Genomic DNA, 16677 nt, shown 5'->3' on the forward strand with positions numbered 1-16677 from the left:
GCTCACTGCAGGTGTGGAACCCGTAAGGAAGAGGACCAGGTGACAGGTGTGTTTGCGTACTCGGAAGTTTGCCCCTCCTAACCTCCAGACAAGGGCAAGACAGACGCCTCGGTGCGCACGGTCTGCGCCGGTCACCTGCGCGTCCTCAAACTTGACGCACTAGGTAGAGGTGGGTGCTGGGGGGCGGGGGGTGGGTGGAGCAGAGGCGGGGCCTCGTTCCTGGCGTCCTCTCGCCCCGCCCACCTGCCGGGCCGTCAGACGGTGGCAGGGAGCAGGGGTGGCGCGTGAACGGGGCGGGGAGGGGCAGTGCGGAACGTGCGCGCCTGCGGCTGAGTTTCCGGTCGGAGGCCTTTGCCCAGCGCCCCGCGTCCCTGAGGGGCGGCGGCGGCGGCGGCGGCGGAGGAGGAGGAGGAGGAGGAGGCGGCGGCGGCAGCAGGGGGGAGATCCGGAAGTCAACACCATGTCGAGTCTGCACAAGAGCCGGTGAGGAGGCACCGGGGCCGACCAGCCAGGCCACTGGTGGCCATGCTGTCCCTTTTGACCTGCGGGGGTGGGGGAGCGAGCGAATGTGGCTAGGAATCGGGACTTCCCCCCTCGCCGCCCCCCTACCCCTCCCCGGGCTGAAGGTTTTGGGCGCCCACTTTTCAGCCTCTTTGCTGTGGGCCTGAGTGGGGGCACGGAACGGGAACATCTCTCCTGCCCCTCGGTGTTGCCGCTTCTCTCTTTCTCCCCCGCACCCTGGATCCTTCCCCCTGGTGTCTTCCTCTTCTAGGGCTTTGATGCCCGATCCGGATGCACCCCCCACCCTTTTTCTACCCCCTTGTTAACCCTTTGCCCCCAGTACCCTTCTCTATCCAAATGCTTCCTCTCCCACGTCCCCTTTCTTATTAGAAATGCTAGAAAACCTAGGTTCTCCAGTCTCTTCCCCCCACCCCCACCCCCCGGGGCCAAATCCTGCAGCGTTGGCTAATTTTGCTCATTCTTCACTTTTCCTCCAGTTTTTAAACCTTTTGTCCTTGCCTGCCCGCAGCCCCAGAGGTCTTCTAATGGTTTTATTTTTGAGCTTGGAATGCTGGGTGCAGATTACACAGGTCCTTGTCCACAGATCAGATTACTCCTGATTCTAAGCGTTTTTGGAGTTCAGATAGACTGTGTGGTTTGGACCTGGTCAGCAGGAAGTGGCCAGTAAATGCCGCCTCAGTAAATGTTAGAATGTGTCTGATTTCATGGTGCTCATTTGAGAACCTTTAGACAAGAGTATCTACAGATTTCTGGACTTAGAGGAAAAAGTGATCTGTAATTCTTCAAAGCTGCCCTTTAGCCAGGGTTTTGCCTGTGCTTTGCATCTTTGTGTCCTGAGGGGGAGGGAGGAACAGGTTGGAGACAGGGGGTGTAAGGAAGCTGTGGGCTTTAGGAGGGGTCGCTAAGCCTGTCATCTTGGGGTTTGTGTGTCATTTGCCTCTGTCTCCCTCCTTCTAGGATTGCAGATTTCCAGGATGTCCTGAAGGAGCCCACAATTGCCTTGGAAAAGCTTCGGGAACTCAGTTTTAGTGGTAAGAGCCAATCCTCCATTTTCAGGGTTTTCCTGGAGCAGCCTTGTGATAAAGACGGAGGGGCAGCGAGCCAAGGCCACACCTGGCCAGTTCTGGGGACCGGCCTGCCTTTTGGGAACTTCTCCAGATTGTGTGGAGCTGAACAACCAGGGCTGCCCCGGGCTGGGTTCACAGAGCAGGGGTGCTCTGGGTTAGCATGACTGTAGGCCTTAGACTGGGCTTCCCTAGGGGCTCAGTGGTAACGAATTCGCCTGCAGTGCAAGAGACGCGAGTTTGATCCCTGGGTTGAAAAGATGCCCTGGAGGAGGAAATGGCAACTCAGTATTCATGCCTGGAGAATCACATGGACAGAAGAGCCTGGTGGGCTGCAGTCCATTGGGTTGCAAAGATTTGGACATGACTTAGTGACTAAGTGCACATGCATGCACACACAGACCTTAGACCAGGTGCTCATTGGCCTATAAGTGATGCTGATTGCTTCCTGGGAGTAACTGGAGGGCAGAGGGGAGACTTGAACAGAGGAAAGGTCTTTCCTCATTCCTTAGCAGGCTTCCTGTGTTGTAGAATTTGGTTAGCTACGGAGAGGTTCCTCATTCTCTCCATGGCTTAGGATCAAAAGCCAACTCAGGTAACACTGAACTTTGGTTCATTGTAAAATTCCAGCCTTGAGTCACTCACTTTAAGGAGCTGAACCCCAGCAGTTTTTGACTTTGCCCTCCCTGGACTGGCTAACTTTTCAAGACAGAGACTCTTGCATGTCTTTAAAAATACCCCAGGGTATTCTGGTAGCTTCTTGTGACTGCTCTGCCCTTGGAACTTTGTCAGCAAGGACGCTTGAGTTGCCCCTTGCATCCCCATGCAGATTCTGAGGTGAGGACACTAGCTACTGTTAATGGTAGCTAGGGAGACTGTAGCAACAGCTGCTTTAGCGAGCGTCCTGACAGTATTTCAGGAGAAGTTCATCTTCTATTCAGGAGTGATATTTAGGCCCTGAAGATCTTGAGGGGTTTCTGGGATCTGTGCTGAGCTAAAGAATCTGCCAGGCCCCAGGGGAGGCAGTCTGTGGCAGTGGTTACAAGCTGGGCTGACCTGTGTTGGAGTCCTTGATTGCTCTGTCTTTATAGATGAGTTTCTTTATCTGTAAGATGGGGACAGTGATGCTGATTTTCCTTACTTACTAGGGCTATAATAAGGATGAAGTGAAATTTTAAGTCTGTAAGACACAAAACACTGAGCATTCAGAGCTTAGTTTATATTCCACAGATACTTATGGAATACCTGCCCTGGGCTAGGTAGTGGAACAGCAAGACAGATTTGGTCCTCATCTTTCTAGGGCTTTCCCCAGTGTTAGGGGTTACAGATGTTAAATAAATATACAAATTATATCATACATTCCCATTTGCAAGGGATGCCATGAAGGAGATGTGATGGAGCCATTATTGTTTATGTCAAGGGCCCTGACTTTATTTGGGAAGAGGTGGTGTGGTTGGTCAAGGCTGCTCTGAGGAAGAAATATCAAAGGTCAGAAGCTGTCATCCTCAAAAGAACATTCTGGACAGGGGTCACAGAGAGAGAGACATAGGATTAGCATCGTCTAGCAGTCTTTCTGGTAGCAAACGATTCTTGAGGAAGTACTTCTTGCCCGCTCCACTCCCTGCCGACTGGCTCTGAGGTGGAGGGCTGGGGGGCTCTGGGACTCTGCGGGGGCGTGACCTTTGCCTGCTGTGTCCACAGGCATCCCCTGTGAGGGCGGACTGCGGTGCCTCTGCTGGAAGGTGGGTGTGCCTGGGGTGGGGCTTCTGCTCTGCCGAGAGTCCCTGGGTTCCTGCATGGGCTGTCCCCACCCCTGGCCCCTTCTTCCTATTTTCTGCCTTTCCTTGCTTGTCCCAGGAAGCTTTTTGGGAAGTTCTGGGTTTTCTGTTTCTCTTGGCATCCCCTCGGGGATTCCCCTGGGGCTGGAACGCTTTGTGATGCCAGCAAAGCCCTCTGCTTCCTGATCCAGACAGCTCAGTGGAAGCGATGCTGATTGGGACAGTAAAAGGCTATGCTTTGCCTAAAGCTTTTTGCTGAGGTGGGAGCAGAAGCCCAGTGTCCTGCTTCCCAACCCCTTTGAGCACAAGGTTTTATCATCATTTGGGAGAGTCTGTGGGAGGGAAAGCAATAGAAAGGGCTGCTTCAGGATAAAGGACGAGGAAGCCAGTGGGGAGAAGAGGGGAGGCTACCCAGCCCGTGCCTGCGTTCCTGGGTTTTACCTAGCCCGTCCTGCCTTCTCTGGGCTTTATCAGGCGTTTTCCTTGAGGCCTGTCAGCCTCCGTCTCCTTCAGGGGTTGGGCCGGGGGAGTCGCCAGAGCTTTGCTTTTCTCTCTCTGTACAGATTCTCTTGAACTACCTCCCTTTGGAGAGAGCCTCATGGACCTCCATCCTGGCCAAGCAGAGGTGAGACCCTGACACACAGGGATGGCGGGAGGGCCTTTGTATTGGGCAGAGCAGGTGGTGTGAGTCCAACCCACTTCCTGTTGCTGCACTGCTCTGGGCTCATCCCTCTCTCCTCTCCTCTCCTCCAGGGAGCTGTATTCTCAGTTCCTGAGGGAAATGATCATCCAGCCTGGCATCGCCAAGGCCAACATGGGCGTGTCCAGGGAGGATGTGACCTTTGAGGACCATGTGAGTACGGGGCCCGCAGTGGGGACTGGGGCTACAGAGTGGGGTGGGGGAGAGCTGTGGGCTTTGGGGTGGGCGAGGTCCCTCAGCCCAGAGGCCAGGTGCCGCTGATCCTAGTTCCTTTTACCCCCCACCCCCCCAGCACCTCGTTTCTGCGTTTGGCTTCTCAGCCGCCAAAGGCTGTTGAGTCTCCGTGCCCTCCCCAGTCTCCAGGCCCAGTTAAGACCGCTGGGATGACTGGGATCCAGGGGTGCTGTGTGTGCAGTGCTGAGCCTAGTCCTCTGCACGTTGGCTCCTCAGCCCCCTTCCTCCAGGAAGCTTCTGTGATACTGTAGCTGAAGGGAGTCAGAGCAGGGCCGGGGTGAGGGTAAACTGCATTTCTGCAGCCCAGAGGAAGCCTCATTCTATCTGCAAATACCCAACTTCTCCCTGGTGCTTCGCAGTTGGGAAGTGGAGATGGATTAGACCCAGACTGATCCTCCCAGGACTGGAATTGGTAACTCAGAGTATTGATGAATTAGATTCGAAGAGACCTCACGATGCAGTGTTCATTCACTCAGCAAGCATTTAGTGAGCACCTGTTACACTCAGCGTTCTGGAGCCGTGGACAGGGAAGGGCAGAGTCCCTGCTGAGCAGGGAAGTGCCTGGAGCTGACCTGGGGCTTGTTTGTGGGATGTGGACGAGGATGGAGGTTTGGGAGGCTGTGGAGGGGGGCCTGTGCTGCCGCTCGACCAGTTCGCAGGCCATCTCAGCCGTAGCTGCGTCTCTGCTGGGAATGCTGGTTCGGGGCTACTGCTCAGGCCCCCGAGACTGGGGTCTGCCCCTGGGGTCCCAGCTGGCCAAGGATAGAGCGGCTTATTTTCCCCCGCAGCCTCTGAACCCCAACCCCGACAGCCGGTGGAACACATACTTCAGGGACAACGAGGTGCTGCTGCAGATCGACAAAGATGTCCGGTGAGCAGGGCTCTGGGGCGGGGAGCTGGCCCTGGGGCTTCTGGGGGTTTTCTGCTGCTTCTGCCCTTTTGCAGCCCAGCCCCGGCCCACAGGGAGGTGTCTGAGGAACTGCTGGGGAGCTGAGTCCGGCCATAGGCACAGCAGGCCTGGCAAGGTGCAGGGGTGCGGGGTGCTGGCGGTGGCCTGAGTGCCCAGCTCTCCTCTCTCCCTGCCGTAATTTCACTTGTAGCCCAGGCACCTATGGATTCATCTGCTCCTTCCTTCAGCGAATTGGGAGGCCCTGCTATGTGCCAGGCTGGGGGGTTGAGCATGGAATAGACAGACAGGGAGGCTCTCCTTCCTTAAGGAACTTAGAAGCTGAGGGGGAAGATGTAAAGACAAGGTGTTCAAGAAAATGTATCTTCCGTGTCACTAACATTTGTGGTGACTGCTCTGAAGGCAGAGTTCAGGGTGCTTCAGGGCAGTTGGGACGTTTCGCCTGAGGAAGCAGCTGAGATTCTGCGGAGCCTGGGGGTTTGGGGAAGGGGGGCTGTGGTGCCTCCCAGGGGAGGTCCTGAGCGCCTTCAGAGCTGGGCCGTCCAAGGAGCGCTGCGAAGGCCAGTGTACCTGAGGCCCCACCCGAGGCAGGCGGGGGTCAGGCCTTGGACTCGGTCCCAGGGACATGGGGCGGTCTCCCAAAGGGTTTAAGCAGAGGAGTGACAGGGTCAGAAAAGTGGTTTTTTTTTTCAAATTGTGAGCTATACTGTGTGCGCGCGCTGTTCCTCTTGGTAGGGAAGTGTGGCCAGCGGGCTGTGCTGGCCTGCGGGGTGGGTGAGCCCGGCAGCCGGTGACTCTCCCACGTGGCTGGGTGAGGAGCTGGGGGGGACCTGTCTGCAGTGGCCCAGTGGTCAGAACTCGGGTTCTAGAGTCTGTCCGTCCGCCTCCCTTTCTGCCCCCGCTGCTTGTCAGCTGTGTTACCAGCTCTTTGCTGCCCGGGGCTGCCCTTCCCCCGTGCTCACTGTGCCCAGGCCCCCCCGCCTCCCAGACAGCCCCGGTGGGACCCCAGCCCGGGGTGCTCAGCCAGCGGGGAGAGTGGGTCTCTTGCCGCCTTCACTCTCAGGCTGGCATTGGGGAGCCTCTACCCACAAGGTGTTTCGTCGCCCCGTTTTAAGTCAGGAACCAAGACTTGAACCCAGATCTGGGCAGACAGGTTCCTAGCCTGGTAGTGACTGTAGCACGTTGTTCAGTGTTCCTGGAGGGTGAGTCTGCAGTGAGCTTCAGCTAAGAAGTCTGGACAATGTGTGTGAGCCGCAATACACAACACTTTAAAAACTTTCACATTCTAGAGACTGTCTCCCCACTTGATTGTTTATCTATCTCCCCAGCTGTAGTATTCCATTGTATAACTTATAACTTAATGAAGCCTCTTTTACCATTTTTAGCCTCAATACAAACAGTTCATACTCTTGTACATATTATCTTTTCGACATGGAAAGCTGTTTGTGGTTTAAAAGAAGAGTTAAGATTCTAAGGACACTTAAAAGTATGTGTGTGTGTATCTATTTGTAAGCATACATATGGTATATGGGTGTGTACACATATATGATGACTGCATTGCTTTTGAAATAAGATGTTACTAACTTAAACACACACAGAAGGCTTTGGGGAGGCTGGGTCACCTGGCAGCAGAGGACTGAGGAGACACCTCAAACCCTCTCGCTGAGGAACAGTCCTCTCCTCTTCCCCCTTGCAGGAGGCTGTGTCCAGACATATCCTTCTTCCAGAGGGCCACCGAGTACCCCTGCCTCCTCATCCTGGATCCCCAGAACGAGTTCGAGACCCTTCGTAAGCGGGTGGAGCAGACGACCCTGAAATCCCAGACGTGGCTCGGAACCGGAGCGGCGTCACAAATGTGAGAGGCACCTGAGGGCCTCGGGGACTCCCCGCGACAGCCTTTTCCTTCCTGCTTGGGACTAGTGGCCACGGGCCATCGGGCCCCTGACCATCCGCCCTGACTGTTACCCCGAGCAGCCTTGGTGCCGCCCCACCCCCTCCGGGCTCTTTCTGAAAATCAGATTCGCAGGCTGGTGTCACAGTGCTGGGGCTGGGGGGGGCGCTGGGGGGGTGCCCTGCTGTGCAGTGAAGGGGCCACACTTCTGGTCTGTGGTAGAGGTGGCGCTTGGAAAAAGAACTGCAAGTGTGATGAAGTGCAGTGGGAACAGTGATGGCCAGGGACATGACCTCATCTGGGCATCAGGGAGGACTTTCCTGAGGAAGTGACATTTAAGCTGAGGCTCAAAGGATGAAGAGGAAAGGGCCTTCCAGGAGGAGAGGAGGGCACGTGTGGAGAGAGCAGGGTGTGTTCAAGAAAAGGAGGAGTCTAACCTGAGCTGGATGGGGGAGACGGCGAGGGAAGGGTGGCCGGAGGATGCTGCCTCTCCTGGGAGAGGCAGGAATGGAGGTGGAGAGGCCGCCTGGTGCTGTGGTTGGTAGGGGTGGGGACTGGGGTGAAGAGGGAGTGATCTGAGAAACCTCAGAGAAAGGAAGGGTAGGTCTTGTGCCGGTCAAGTTATGCTGAGTGTTGGAATGTCAGGCTTCTAGCAGACTTATGTGATTCTGAGAAGCTGCTTATTGCTAAAAGGTATATTGCCTTATTCCTTAAAGCCTACTGCTTTCATACCTGGAGCTTTGACTTATTCCTCAAAATTTTTCACTGTCCTCCAACAATGGAAAAATTCTTCTCTGTAACTCCCAGCAAGCTAGAGACAGATACTGTAGCAGTTCTACTCCCCACTTGCCCTGCTGGTGGAATGACCAGTCAGGGCTTTGTTTCCTGGAGACCAGCCATCTTTCCTCCCAGGGGTGACTGGGAAGTTCTGGCTGATCCCCTGGTTCCACCTGCCCATGGCAGAGCTGGGTGCGTCAGGAGGTGCCAAATGCTTGGCTCAGTGACCCGTAGCTGCCTGAGTTGGTGGTCGTCCTACTGGGCTGCTGATGTTCTGTCTGCCTGGAAAGACGGGGACCTGGCTTCTGTCATTCCATTCTCTACAGTAATTGGTGGCTGAGAACCGATTTTAGGTTTGGACCTGGTCCTGGTGGTAGAGAACCGAACCACAGGCTCCATCGCTAGGCCTCTGGGTCCAGGGGCTGGGCGGTTTGAGTTAAAGCTGACTGTCTGACGCTGCCCAGGCAACAGCAGGCTTGCCTTCCTGGGCCTTTGTTTCTTCTTCTGCATACTGGGCGTCATCATTTCCGCCCTGTCTGGCTTTTAAATTGCCAAGAGGGTGAACTGAGGTCATGGCTGTGCAGATTCTTAGAAAGCAGTGGGCACTCTCTGAGGCCTGGGTTCTAGAGCCAGCCTGGGTCCAAGTCCAATGCCACCACTTAATGCGAGACGTCTGATGAGTGGCCTAGCGTTTCTGAACCTGTTTCCTGATCTTGAAACTAATGTGGAAAGAATCTTCTAGGCTGTTTTGGGCATTAACCAGGAAGGCTTATAGGGCTTTGTCTTGCCCATGAAACCCTCTTGGTAAATGTTAGTGATACGTGCGTCTTAGTGTGTGCACATGTACACACATGTGTATGTGTATAGATGTGTATATACAATGGAAAAGGACGTTTCAAGTTCTCAAAACCCTGGGCTTCCAGGACAGCATTATACTCTGACCCTACAGGGCTGTGCCTGTGACCTTCATACAGGTAACCCCAGGCATTGGAACTTTTACAAAACTCCAAGGGATCCTATGGGTCCTCTGCTCTATTGTGTAAGTTTTTAGCGAGATCATCTCTTCATTCATCTCCTACTTTTTCTTATGAAGATTTTGAAATATTCAGAAAAGTTGAAAGACGAGTACAGCACATACCCTCATACTTTCCACCTAAAGTCACCAGTTATTAACCTTTTGCCGTGTTTGTGTGTGTGTCGCATAGAGAGTAAACTGTGCAGATGTCCTGACCCCTCAGTCCTTCAGCAGGCCTCCCCTGAGAATCAGGACATCCTCCTCACCATTGTCACATCTGCCAGTATTACCCATAAATCATCATAACAGCGCACATCCAATCCCGGTTCGGGTGTCCTCTAGTTGTATCAAGAATTTTTTTTTTTTTGGCTACCCTGTATGGCTTGTGGGATCTTAGTTCCTTGACCAGGAATTGAACCTGAGTCCACAGCAGTGAGAGTAAGGAGTCTTATCCACTGGACCGCCAGGGAATTCCCTATGCCAAGAATGTTTTTGTCATTTTAAATCCCAACCAGCACCAAGTTAGGGTTTATGCATTGCACTGGAATGTTGAGTTTCTTTAATCACTTCAGCTGGAGCAGGCCTCCACTCCCCCCACCCCCAATAACATTTGACTTCTTCAAGAATCTTTACCAGTTGTCTATTGTTGACATACTTTGAGTTTGTTTTTTTTTTTTTAATTGAACTATAACTTACACACAAGAAAAGCACAAACCTTAGGTATACAACTAGATGAACATTTTCTCATGTATAAACCTACGTTAACTGCCGGCCAGATCAGGACATGGAACACTTCCATCATCCAGAAAGTTCTTTCACGCCCCTCCCCAGGCAGTACCCCTTCTCTCAGAGGTAAGCATCGTTCTGACTTTTATCACTAAATTACTAGATTTCAGTCCCTCTGACTTGCGGAATGTTGCCTATTGTGGATTCATCTGCTCGTTCCCGGAGGCGTTGGACACATCCCTCTCCGCCCTGGGTTGCCCCTGAGATGGAAGTTAAGTTTCAGCTCGCTGTCTGTCATGCTTCCCACCTTCTTACCAGGCCCCTGCCCTTGTCCCCTAGATGAGCTCCCCACAGAAGAACCCAGTGCCCTCCATGAACGAGTACGTGGTGCTGCCCAACGGCTGTGAGGCCCACTGGGAGGTGGTAGAGCGGATCCTGTTCATCTACGCCAAGCTCAACCCCGGCATCGCTTACGTGCAGGGCATGAACGAGATCGTGGGGCCCCTCTACTACACCTTTGCCACCGACCCCAGCAGCGAGTGGAGAGGTAAACAGGTGGGCTCCTGGCCGCTCACGTTCGTTCTTGCTGCCTCCTGAAGAAACGGACCAAGGAAAGCTGGACTGATGGGCTTTATCAAGCTCTTGTGCCGCTCACTTCTCTGTTTTGGGGTCTCCATTCTCTCTGTGTCGGATAAGGGGGTTGGCCTGAATCACATCTGAGATCTCTTCTGGCTTGAACTTTCTAGAATGTTACATATTTACTGATCTCTTTAAAATATATATATATATATATACACACACATATATATATATTTGACTGTACCAGGTCTTAGTTGCAGCATGTGGATCTTTTAGTTGTGGCATGTGGGACCTAGTTCCCTGAACAGGGATCGAACCTGGGCCCGCTGCATTGGGAACCTGGAGTCTTAACCACTGGACCACCAGGGAAGTGCCTCCCCCGGTTTACTGATCTCTTCATATTTGTAACCGAATTTCTGGTAGAGGGGATGAGATCTATAGACAGGAAGCTGAAAGAAAGAATTTAAATAAATAATGATTTTTAAAACATCAGCAGAAGAACATGTAGTCAACTGCAGAGTCAGTGTACAGTGCTGTCAGAGTTGTGAGGAAAAAGAGGTGGGTATTCCTGGTGGTCCAGTGACTAGGACTCGTTGCTTTCACTGAGGAGGATGCTGGCTAAGATCCTGCAAGCTGTTTGGCATGGCCAAAAAAAAACTATGTCTGGTCTGGGGCTGGAGAGTGGGGGGTGGAGGGTGGTGACAGACAGAGCAGGTACGGAGGGGAACAGTCTGACCAGGGCGGGGTGACTTGGTGGAGGCTCAGAGCTGAGGGTGAGCTCTCACTTAGTTGAGAGGTGGGGTATGTTGCGAGCAAGCCCGTCCTCTTGCGGCTGCCCTGACCTTGCCTGTCTCTCCCAGAGCATGCTGAGGCAGATACCTTTTTCTGCTTCACCAACCTCATGGCTGAGATCCGGGACAACTTCATCAAGAGCCTTGACGACTCACAGTGTGGCATCACCTACAAGATGGAAAAGGTGTACTCCACCCTGAAGGATAAGGACGTGGAACTCTACCTGAAGCTGGTGAGGACCCCCAGGGCCACACAGGTTAGGGCAGACAGAAAGGGGTAGAGGACAGCAGGCTCCTGAGCACCCCAGCCAGGCCCAGGGTGGGGACTGGCCTGAGTCTGAGGATTAGAAGTTCCTGCTGCTGCCAGGGGGCCATGACCCAGGTGCTGAGGTGGGACGTGGAGGTGGGGCAGCTGGTGGTTGGAGCCTGGCAGGCGGAGGATGAGGGGAGGTGGGTGTGGTGCCCTGTGTGCCAGGCATGGTGCATGGTGTTTACTGTGTGCTTTGAGTTCAGCCTATTAGAGTCCTCCTGGAAAGGAAGTGTGAGCTTCATTTAAAAAATTATTAGAGGGACTTCCCTGGTGGTTCAGTGGCTAAGACTGTGCTCCCAGTGCAGGGGACACAGGTTCAATCCCTGGTCAAGGAACTAGATTCCACATACTGCACCTAAGACCCAGGCAGCACCCGCCCAAAAAAAGAAAATTATTGGGAGTGGCATTTCATGTTTATTTCAGGGAACTCTTCAGTAAGAAGAGTATTTATTTATAAACAGGAACAGTTTTGTGAACAAGAAAATATACATAAACATATCTTTTTAACCAAGTATGGAATTATAGCTTATTGTTTTGTAACAGGCTTTTCAGTCAGTAGTATCCACTGTGGCAGACCAAAGGGCTTGTTCCCATTGGGAATAATTGCCTTGTGCGGTTGTTGTATGGAGTAAATAAGTGAGATATTTAGCGTATTACGCACAAGGCCAGGCTTGCAGTAAGTGCCCAATAATGGTTTCTCTGTCCATAAATCCATAGTGACAGTCGGTGTGGTGTTTTAAAAGAATTTGAGCCATCATTTATAAATCTAAAGTGCTCATATAAAAAAGTCTTGGTTTTTGGCTTCCCTCAAAAAAAATCAGATGATCTGACAGCCTTGGCTGGCAGCAAGCAGCAGTCGCCCCTTTCACGGAGCGAGGCTCTCTGGGCGGCCCGGTGCCATCCCCGCCTCGGCGTGCCTGGAGCTCACGCCGGGCCTGCCGCTTAATCTGAATTCATGCCTGCTGGGCTGCATGGTGGTCCGTGGCCACTAGCCAACACATGTTCTCGCAGCCACCCCACACCTCTGTCTCCCCAGCAAGAGCAGAACATCAAGCCCCAGTTCTTCGCCTTCCGCTGGCTGACCCTGCTGCTGTCCCAGGAGTTCGTGCTGCCTGACGTCATCCGGATCTGGGACTCCCTCTTCGCCGACCGCAACCGCTTTGACTTCCTCCTCCTGGTCTGCTGCGCCATGCTCATGTGAGTGTGGCCCTGGGGGGTGTGTGTGGGGGGCGGCGGGCAGGGGCTGCTGTCAAGAAGCTGGACTGAGCCTCTGGGATTCTCAGGGAGCCTCAGTCCAAACTTGCTGGGGTGGTGCGGCAGGGGTAGGAGGAGGCCCGGTGGGCCTGCTCTCAGAGTAGTCACGGGGCCCAGCACTTTCTGTTGCTTGTTTTTCCTAGACTGATTCGGGAGCAGCTGCTGGAAGGGGACTTTACTGTAAACATGCGACTCCTGCAGGTAATGGAGTTCAGGGGGACGGGCTCAGTCTTCATTTTTTTTTTTTTTTTTTTCGGGCTCAGTCTTTAGCCATGAGGCAGACACTTAACAGGCGGCCACCCCATGCCAGCCACTATGACAGGCTGCCTCGGGATCAGGAGAAGGTAGCAGGGCTGAAGAGTCCAGACCCTTGAGGCAGATCTGGGTTTGGATATGGGTTGAATCCGGTTTGGCCACTGACCTTGAGTGTGGTGTGGCCAGTGACTTGGTTTTTCTGAGCCATGCACTCTGCCTGAGTAAGTCATAGCTGAGAAACAGCCTTATTACCCAGCATGTGGTCATAATGCCCACTGGTAATGGTGCTCGGCCTGGGGAAGAAGCGTGGGGACCTTAGTGGTTAAGAACATGGGCTCAGGAGTCAGTTTTGGCTTTACATCTTTGTTCTCCTGTGCTAGTCATGTCACCTAAGCCCAGTGGCAACCTCTCTGAGCCTTAATTGCTTTGCCAGCGCCTGGCCTGGAGTTGGTATTCAATAACTTCACTGACTCGATCTGTAAAACAGGCAAATTCGCATAACCCCTCATGGGGCTATTGAGGTGACCCAGTGAATGAATGCATAGACAGTGTCCGGCCCTGGTCCAGGCTCGTGCATGGAGCTCAGGGCTCGATGGCAGGAGGTGGGGGGAGGTGAGGCAGGTAGTCCCGGTCCTGGGGAAGGGGCTGAGACCTTTTGGGGTGACTGGTTGGGTTGGTTAAGTCAGTGCTGCAGTGGGTGTAGCAATAGCTCTCTGCAGAGTTTGGACAGATGGGGAGTGTCTGGTATCCTGTGGGCCCTGGCCTTTAGCCTGGGGTCCAGCTGGGTGCCAGGTCCACTGCAGTGGTGCAGGGCAGGCTGACTTTAGAGGCATACTACTGTTGGCCTTTTCCCCACACAGGATTACCCCATCACAGACGTCTGCCAGGTCCTTCAGAAAGCCAAGGAACTCCAAGACTCACAGTAGCTTGGCAGCAAAAGGCCCATGTTTGGAAGAGAAGCCCCCGCCGACCCCGGTGCCCTGGCTTCTGGGACATGCAGAAGCCTGTGGGGTCCCAGCCAGAGGGGCCGATGCCGGACTGGCCTGCTCCAGGCCTTGCCCTGGCCTCCCATCAGGGGCCTGCTGTGCCCCGCTCTTTCCTAACCACCGAGCCCGGGCTCTTCCCCACCTTTCAGCCCTGGACCCTCTGCCCAGGCCATGAGGGGCTGGCCTGGCCCCTCATGGGCCAGGCCTGGGGCTGGCCAAGGCAGGGGCTCGCGAGGTGGTTTTCCGGGGCTGGGGCAGACTGCGGCCCCTCCCTGCCTCTGCTCTGCCCCTCCCTTCCTGCCCTCCTGCTCCGTCTTCTGGGCTCTGGTCAGGGAGGTGCTCAGCAAACGAGCCAGAAACCGCTTCTTCTGGAGGTTGGTGCTTCCTGGGCTTCTCCATGGGGAAGGTGACACTGTGAAGGAGCTAAGAGGCTGCCAGGCCCAGGTCACACCTTCTGTCCCTTTCCCACTGAGTGAGTGTATGTGTGTGTGCTTGTGGGTTGCTGTGTATGTCTTATCCCCCGGCGTGAGCTGCTCCTCCAGTCTGTGTCCGTGTCCCTGTGTATGGGGGAAGGTGATCTCCCTCTCGTCTGTTTCTTTGTCTTGTCACCTCTCTGCCCCCATCTTCCTTTCTCTCCCTCCAACTCTTTCATGGAAGGTGTGTGGCTCTCATCTGTCCGCCGCTGTCTCCATTGCTGTCTGTTTGCCCTTCTCTCTTGGGTTGCCTTATCCCCAGCCCCTCCCCTCCCCTCTCCTCAATGTTGGCTCAGAACCCTGGATACAGAATGAAGAGTCTGGCTCAGCAGAGCTCTTGGAGGTCAGCCTTGGCCTTTGCAGCCTGCTCCCATCCCCCAGCGCTGGGCGCCCAGGTCTCCCAGTCCACAGTGCCTCACTTGAGGGCCCTGAACCCATGCCCCACCACGGAATTCTTGGAAACCCCAAGCTGCTGAGAGCGGTTGGCCCGTGAAGAGCCAGTGCCCTCCTGCCCAGGGAGGGAGGAGAGGGAGAGCTGAGTCTTCTAGAGGTTTCCTCAAAGGTCCTCTCCCAAAGGAAAAAAAGCATTAAGGTTGGGATCCAGGTGCTCCGGAGGTGTAGTCGTTCCCATGGTTTCCAGGTGCCGGCCCAGGGCAGGCGAGTCCCTTTAAGGGCAAGTGGGACCAAAGGGAGCCTCTCGGGGGCGGGCGGGGCTGAGCTCAAAGGCCTGGGTCCTGTCCCGGCCTGGAGTGCCGTGTCTCCCCCCTCTCTGGGGAGCTGAAGGCTGTGCTGGCCCTTCTCTGGTCTTGTGCTCTGACTGGGATCTGAGGCAGGTGCATTGGAGTAGAACAGCTGGCTCCTCCCACCCTGGGCCTGTTCTGACCAGGACGCTCCCTCCTGCGAGGAGGCAGGAGGTTTGCATCTGGAAGGCTGGATAATTAGCTTGGGTCCTCTTCGTCTCCCCAGACCATCCAGCAGGGCCCCCCAAAGTCTCCCTGAGTCTGACAGCCAGGACTTGGGGCTGAGGGCCGGGAACAGCTTCCCCCAGGCAGCTCCTGCCAGGCTGTCCCGTGGATGCTTCACTTGCCTTTATCCTCCTCCTCTCCCAACACAGTATTTGGGAGATTTTACTATTTATTCAGATTCCTGGTTATTTATTGCAGATTGGCAAGTGCTTGTTTTGGGGATGAAGGGTAGGGCTCGGAAAGTGGAAACATGGTCTTCCTGGCCTTTCAGGGCCACCAGCATCCTCTTCCCCCTGCCTCTGGGACCTTCCTGGTTTTCCAGGAGATCCTGGCTGGGAGGGCTCTGAGCTCTGTAATAGAGCTGAGTGTAAGGGGAACTGGTGTGTAAAGACCCTGGCATGGGGCAGAAACACACTGCTTGCTAGCAGCCTGGTCACCCTCTTCCCAGAACTTGTAGACTGGTAGTTCACTCCCAGCTTGATCCCTTCAGAGCCTGAGTCTTGGGCCACAGCCTGGGACCCAGCAGACACTGCCCAGGACCCTGGTGTGTTCTCTCTTGCCTGTCCCTCTGCCCTCCCTCCTGGACCATACTGCTTGAATCACTGCATCTGATTTGCCTCATTGGCAGACCTGGGTCCAGTGCCCTCTCCTTGGCCTTGTGAGAAAGGTCAAAAGAGCACAGGGACCATACCCAGGTTAGACGGAGCTCCCCCAGTGGGAGGACCTGCCCTTGGCAATTCCCCCTGCCCCACCCCAGACTCTCAAGGGAGGCCCCAAGAGTCAGAGACTCCCAGGCTTCCTACTTGGAAGCTCCCCCAGGACTTTGGACATGTACAGAATGAGCTGAATGAATTCAGCGGGTCTCACTCCAAGGGTCAGAATGTTAGTCTGCTTTTGTTTTTTCATCTGTTTTGTTCTCTGAATCAATGCTGTTGATGACAAGTTGTCTTTAATAAATCATGTGTTCTTTGCAGTAGATGTTGGTTCTGTGATGGGCTGAAACCTTTGAGACCTCAGAGCAGGAAAAAAAGTAAGCAGAGAGAAAGTCAGGAGGTTCTTAAGAGTGGTTAAAGGAAAAGGCTAGGAAATTGTCAAGAGTGTTCAACTCTTCTTATGCAACTGCAGTTTGCAGCTGTTGGGAGGAGAGTATGCAGTGGGGCAGAGGTATTACATTGTGATTTCATAGTAAGTTCTTTGAAAAAAAGTTGAACTTCAACAAGTCATTTATAGCCCACCATCTGCAGAAAATCACTTGTAACCTGTTGGTCTTTTCTTTGCAGATGTCATTTTCATTAGATAACTGATAACACTGATAATCCTTTTCCTGATGCAGTTTTGTGTATTGTCTCACCCCCCCCACCCCCCCCACTACCTTAGGTGGTGAGCAAACTAATGTATGATTGAAAAATATTTTTATGACCTATATTCTATCTGATGTGCTAAAAATGTC

At 53.9% G+C, this 16677-nt stretch overlaps 1 protein-coding gene across 1 annotated transcript; it reads left to right on the forward strand.

Annotated features, from left to right (window-relative positions):
• Positions 1 to 294: 294 nt before the first annotated feature.
• On the forward strand, positions 295 to 16203 carry TBC1D13 (TBC1 domain family member 13). The gene is given in 13 exon segments (XM_043469763.1): positions 295 to 483; positions 1480 to 1553; positions 3288 to 3328; positions 3928 to 3989; positions 4118 to 4217; positions 5087 to 5169; positions 6902 to 7029; positions 7032 to 7060; positions 9954 to 10161; positions 11054 to 11217; positions 12331 to 12491; positions 12692 to 12749; positions 13664 to 16203. Coding segments are annotated over 13 exon segments (1197 nt in total). The 5' UTR covers positions 295 to 460; the 3' UTR covers positions 13730 to 16203.
• Positions 16204 to 16677: the final 474 nt, after the last annotated feature.

This window comes from Cervus canadensis, chromosome 5, assembly GCF_019320065.1.
Source record: "Cervus canadensis isolate Bull #8, Minnesota chromosome 5, ASM1932006v1, whole genome shotgun sequence".
NCBI lineage: Eukaryota > Metazoa > Chordata > Mammalia > Artiodactyla > Cervidae > Cervus > Cervus canadensis.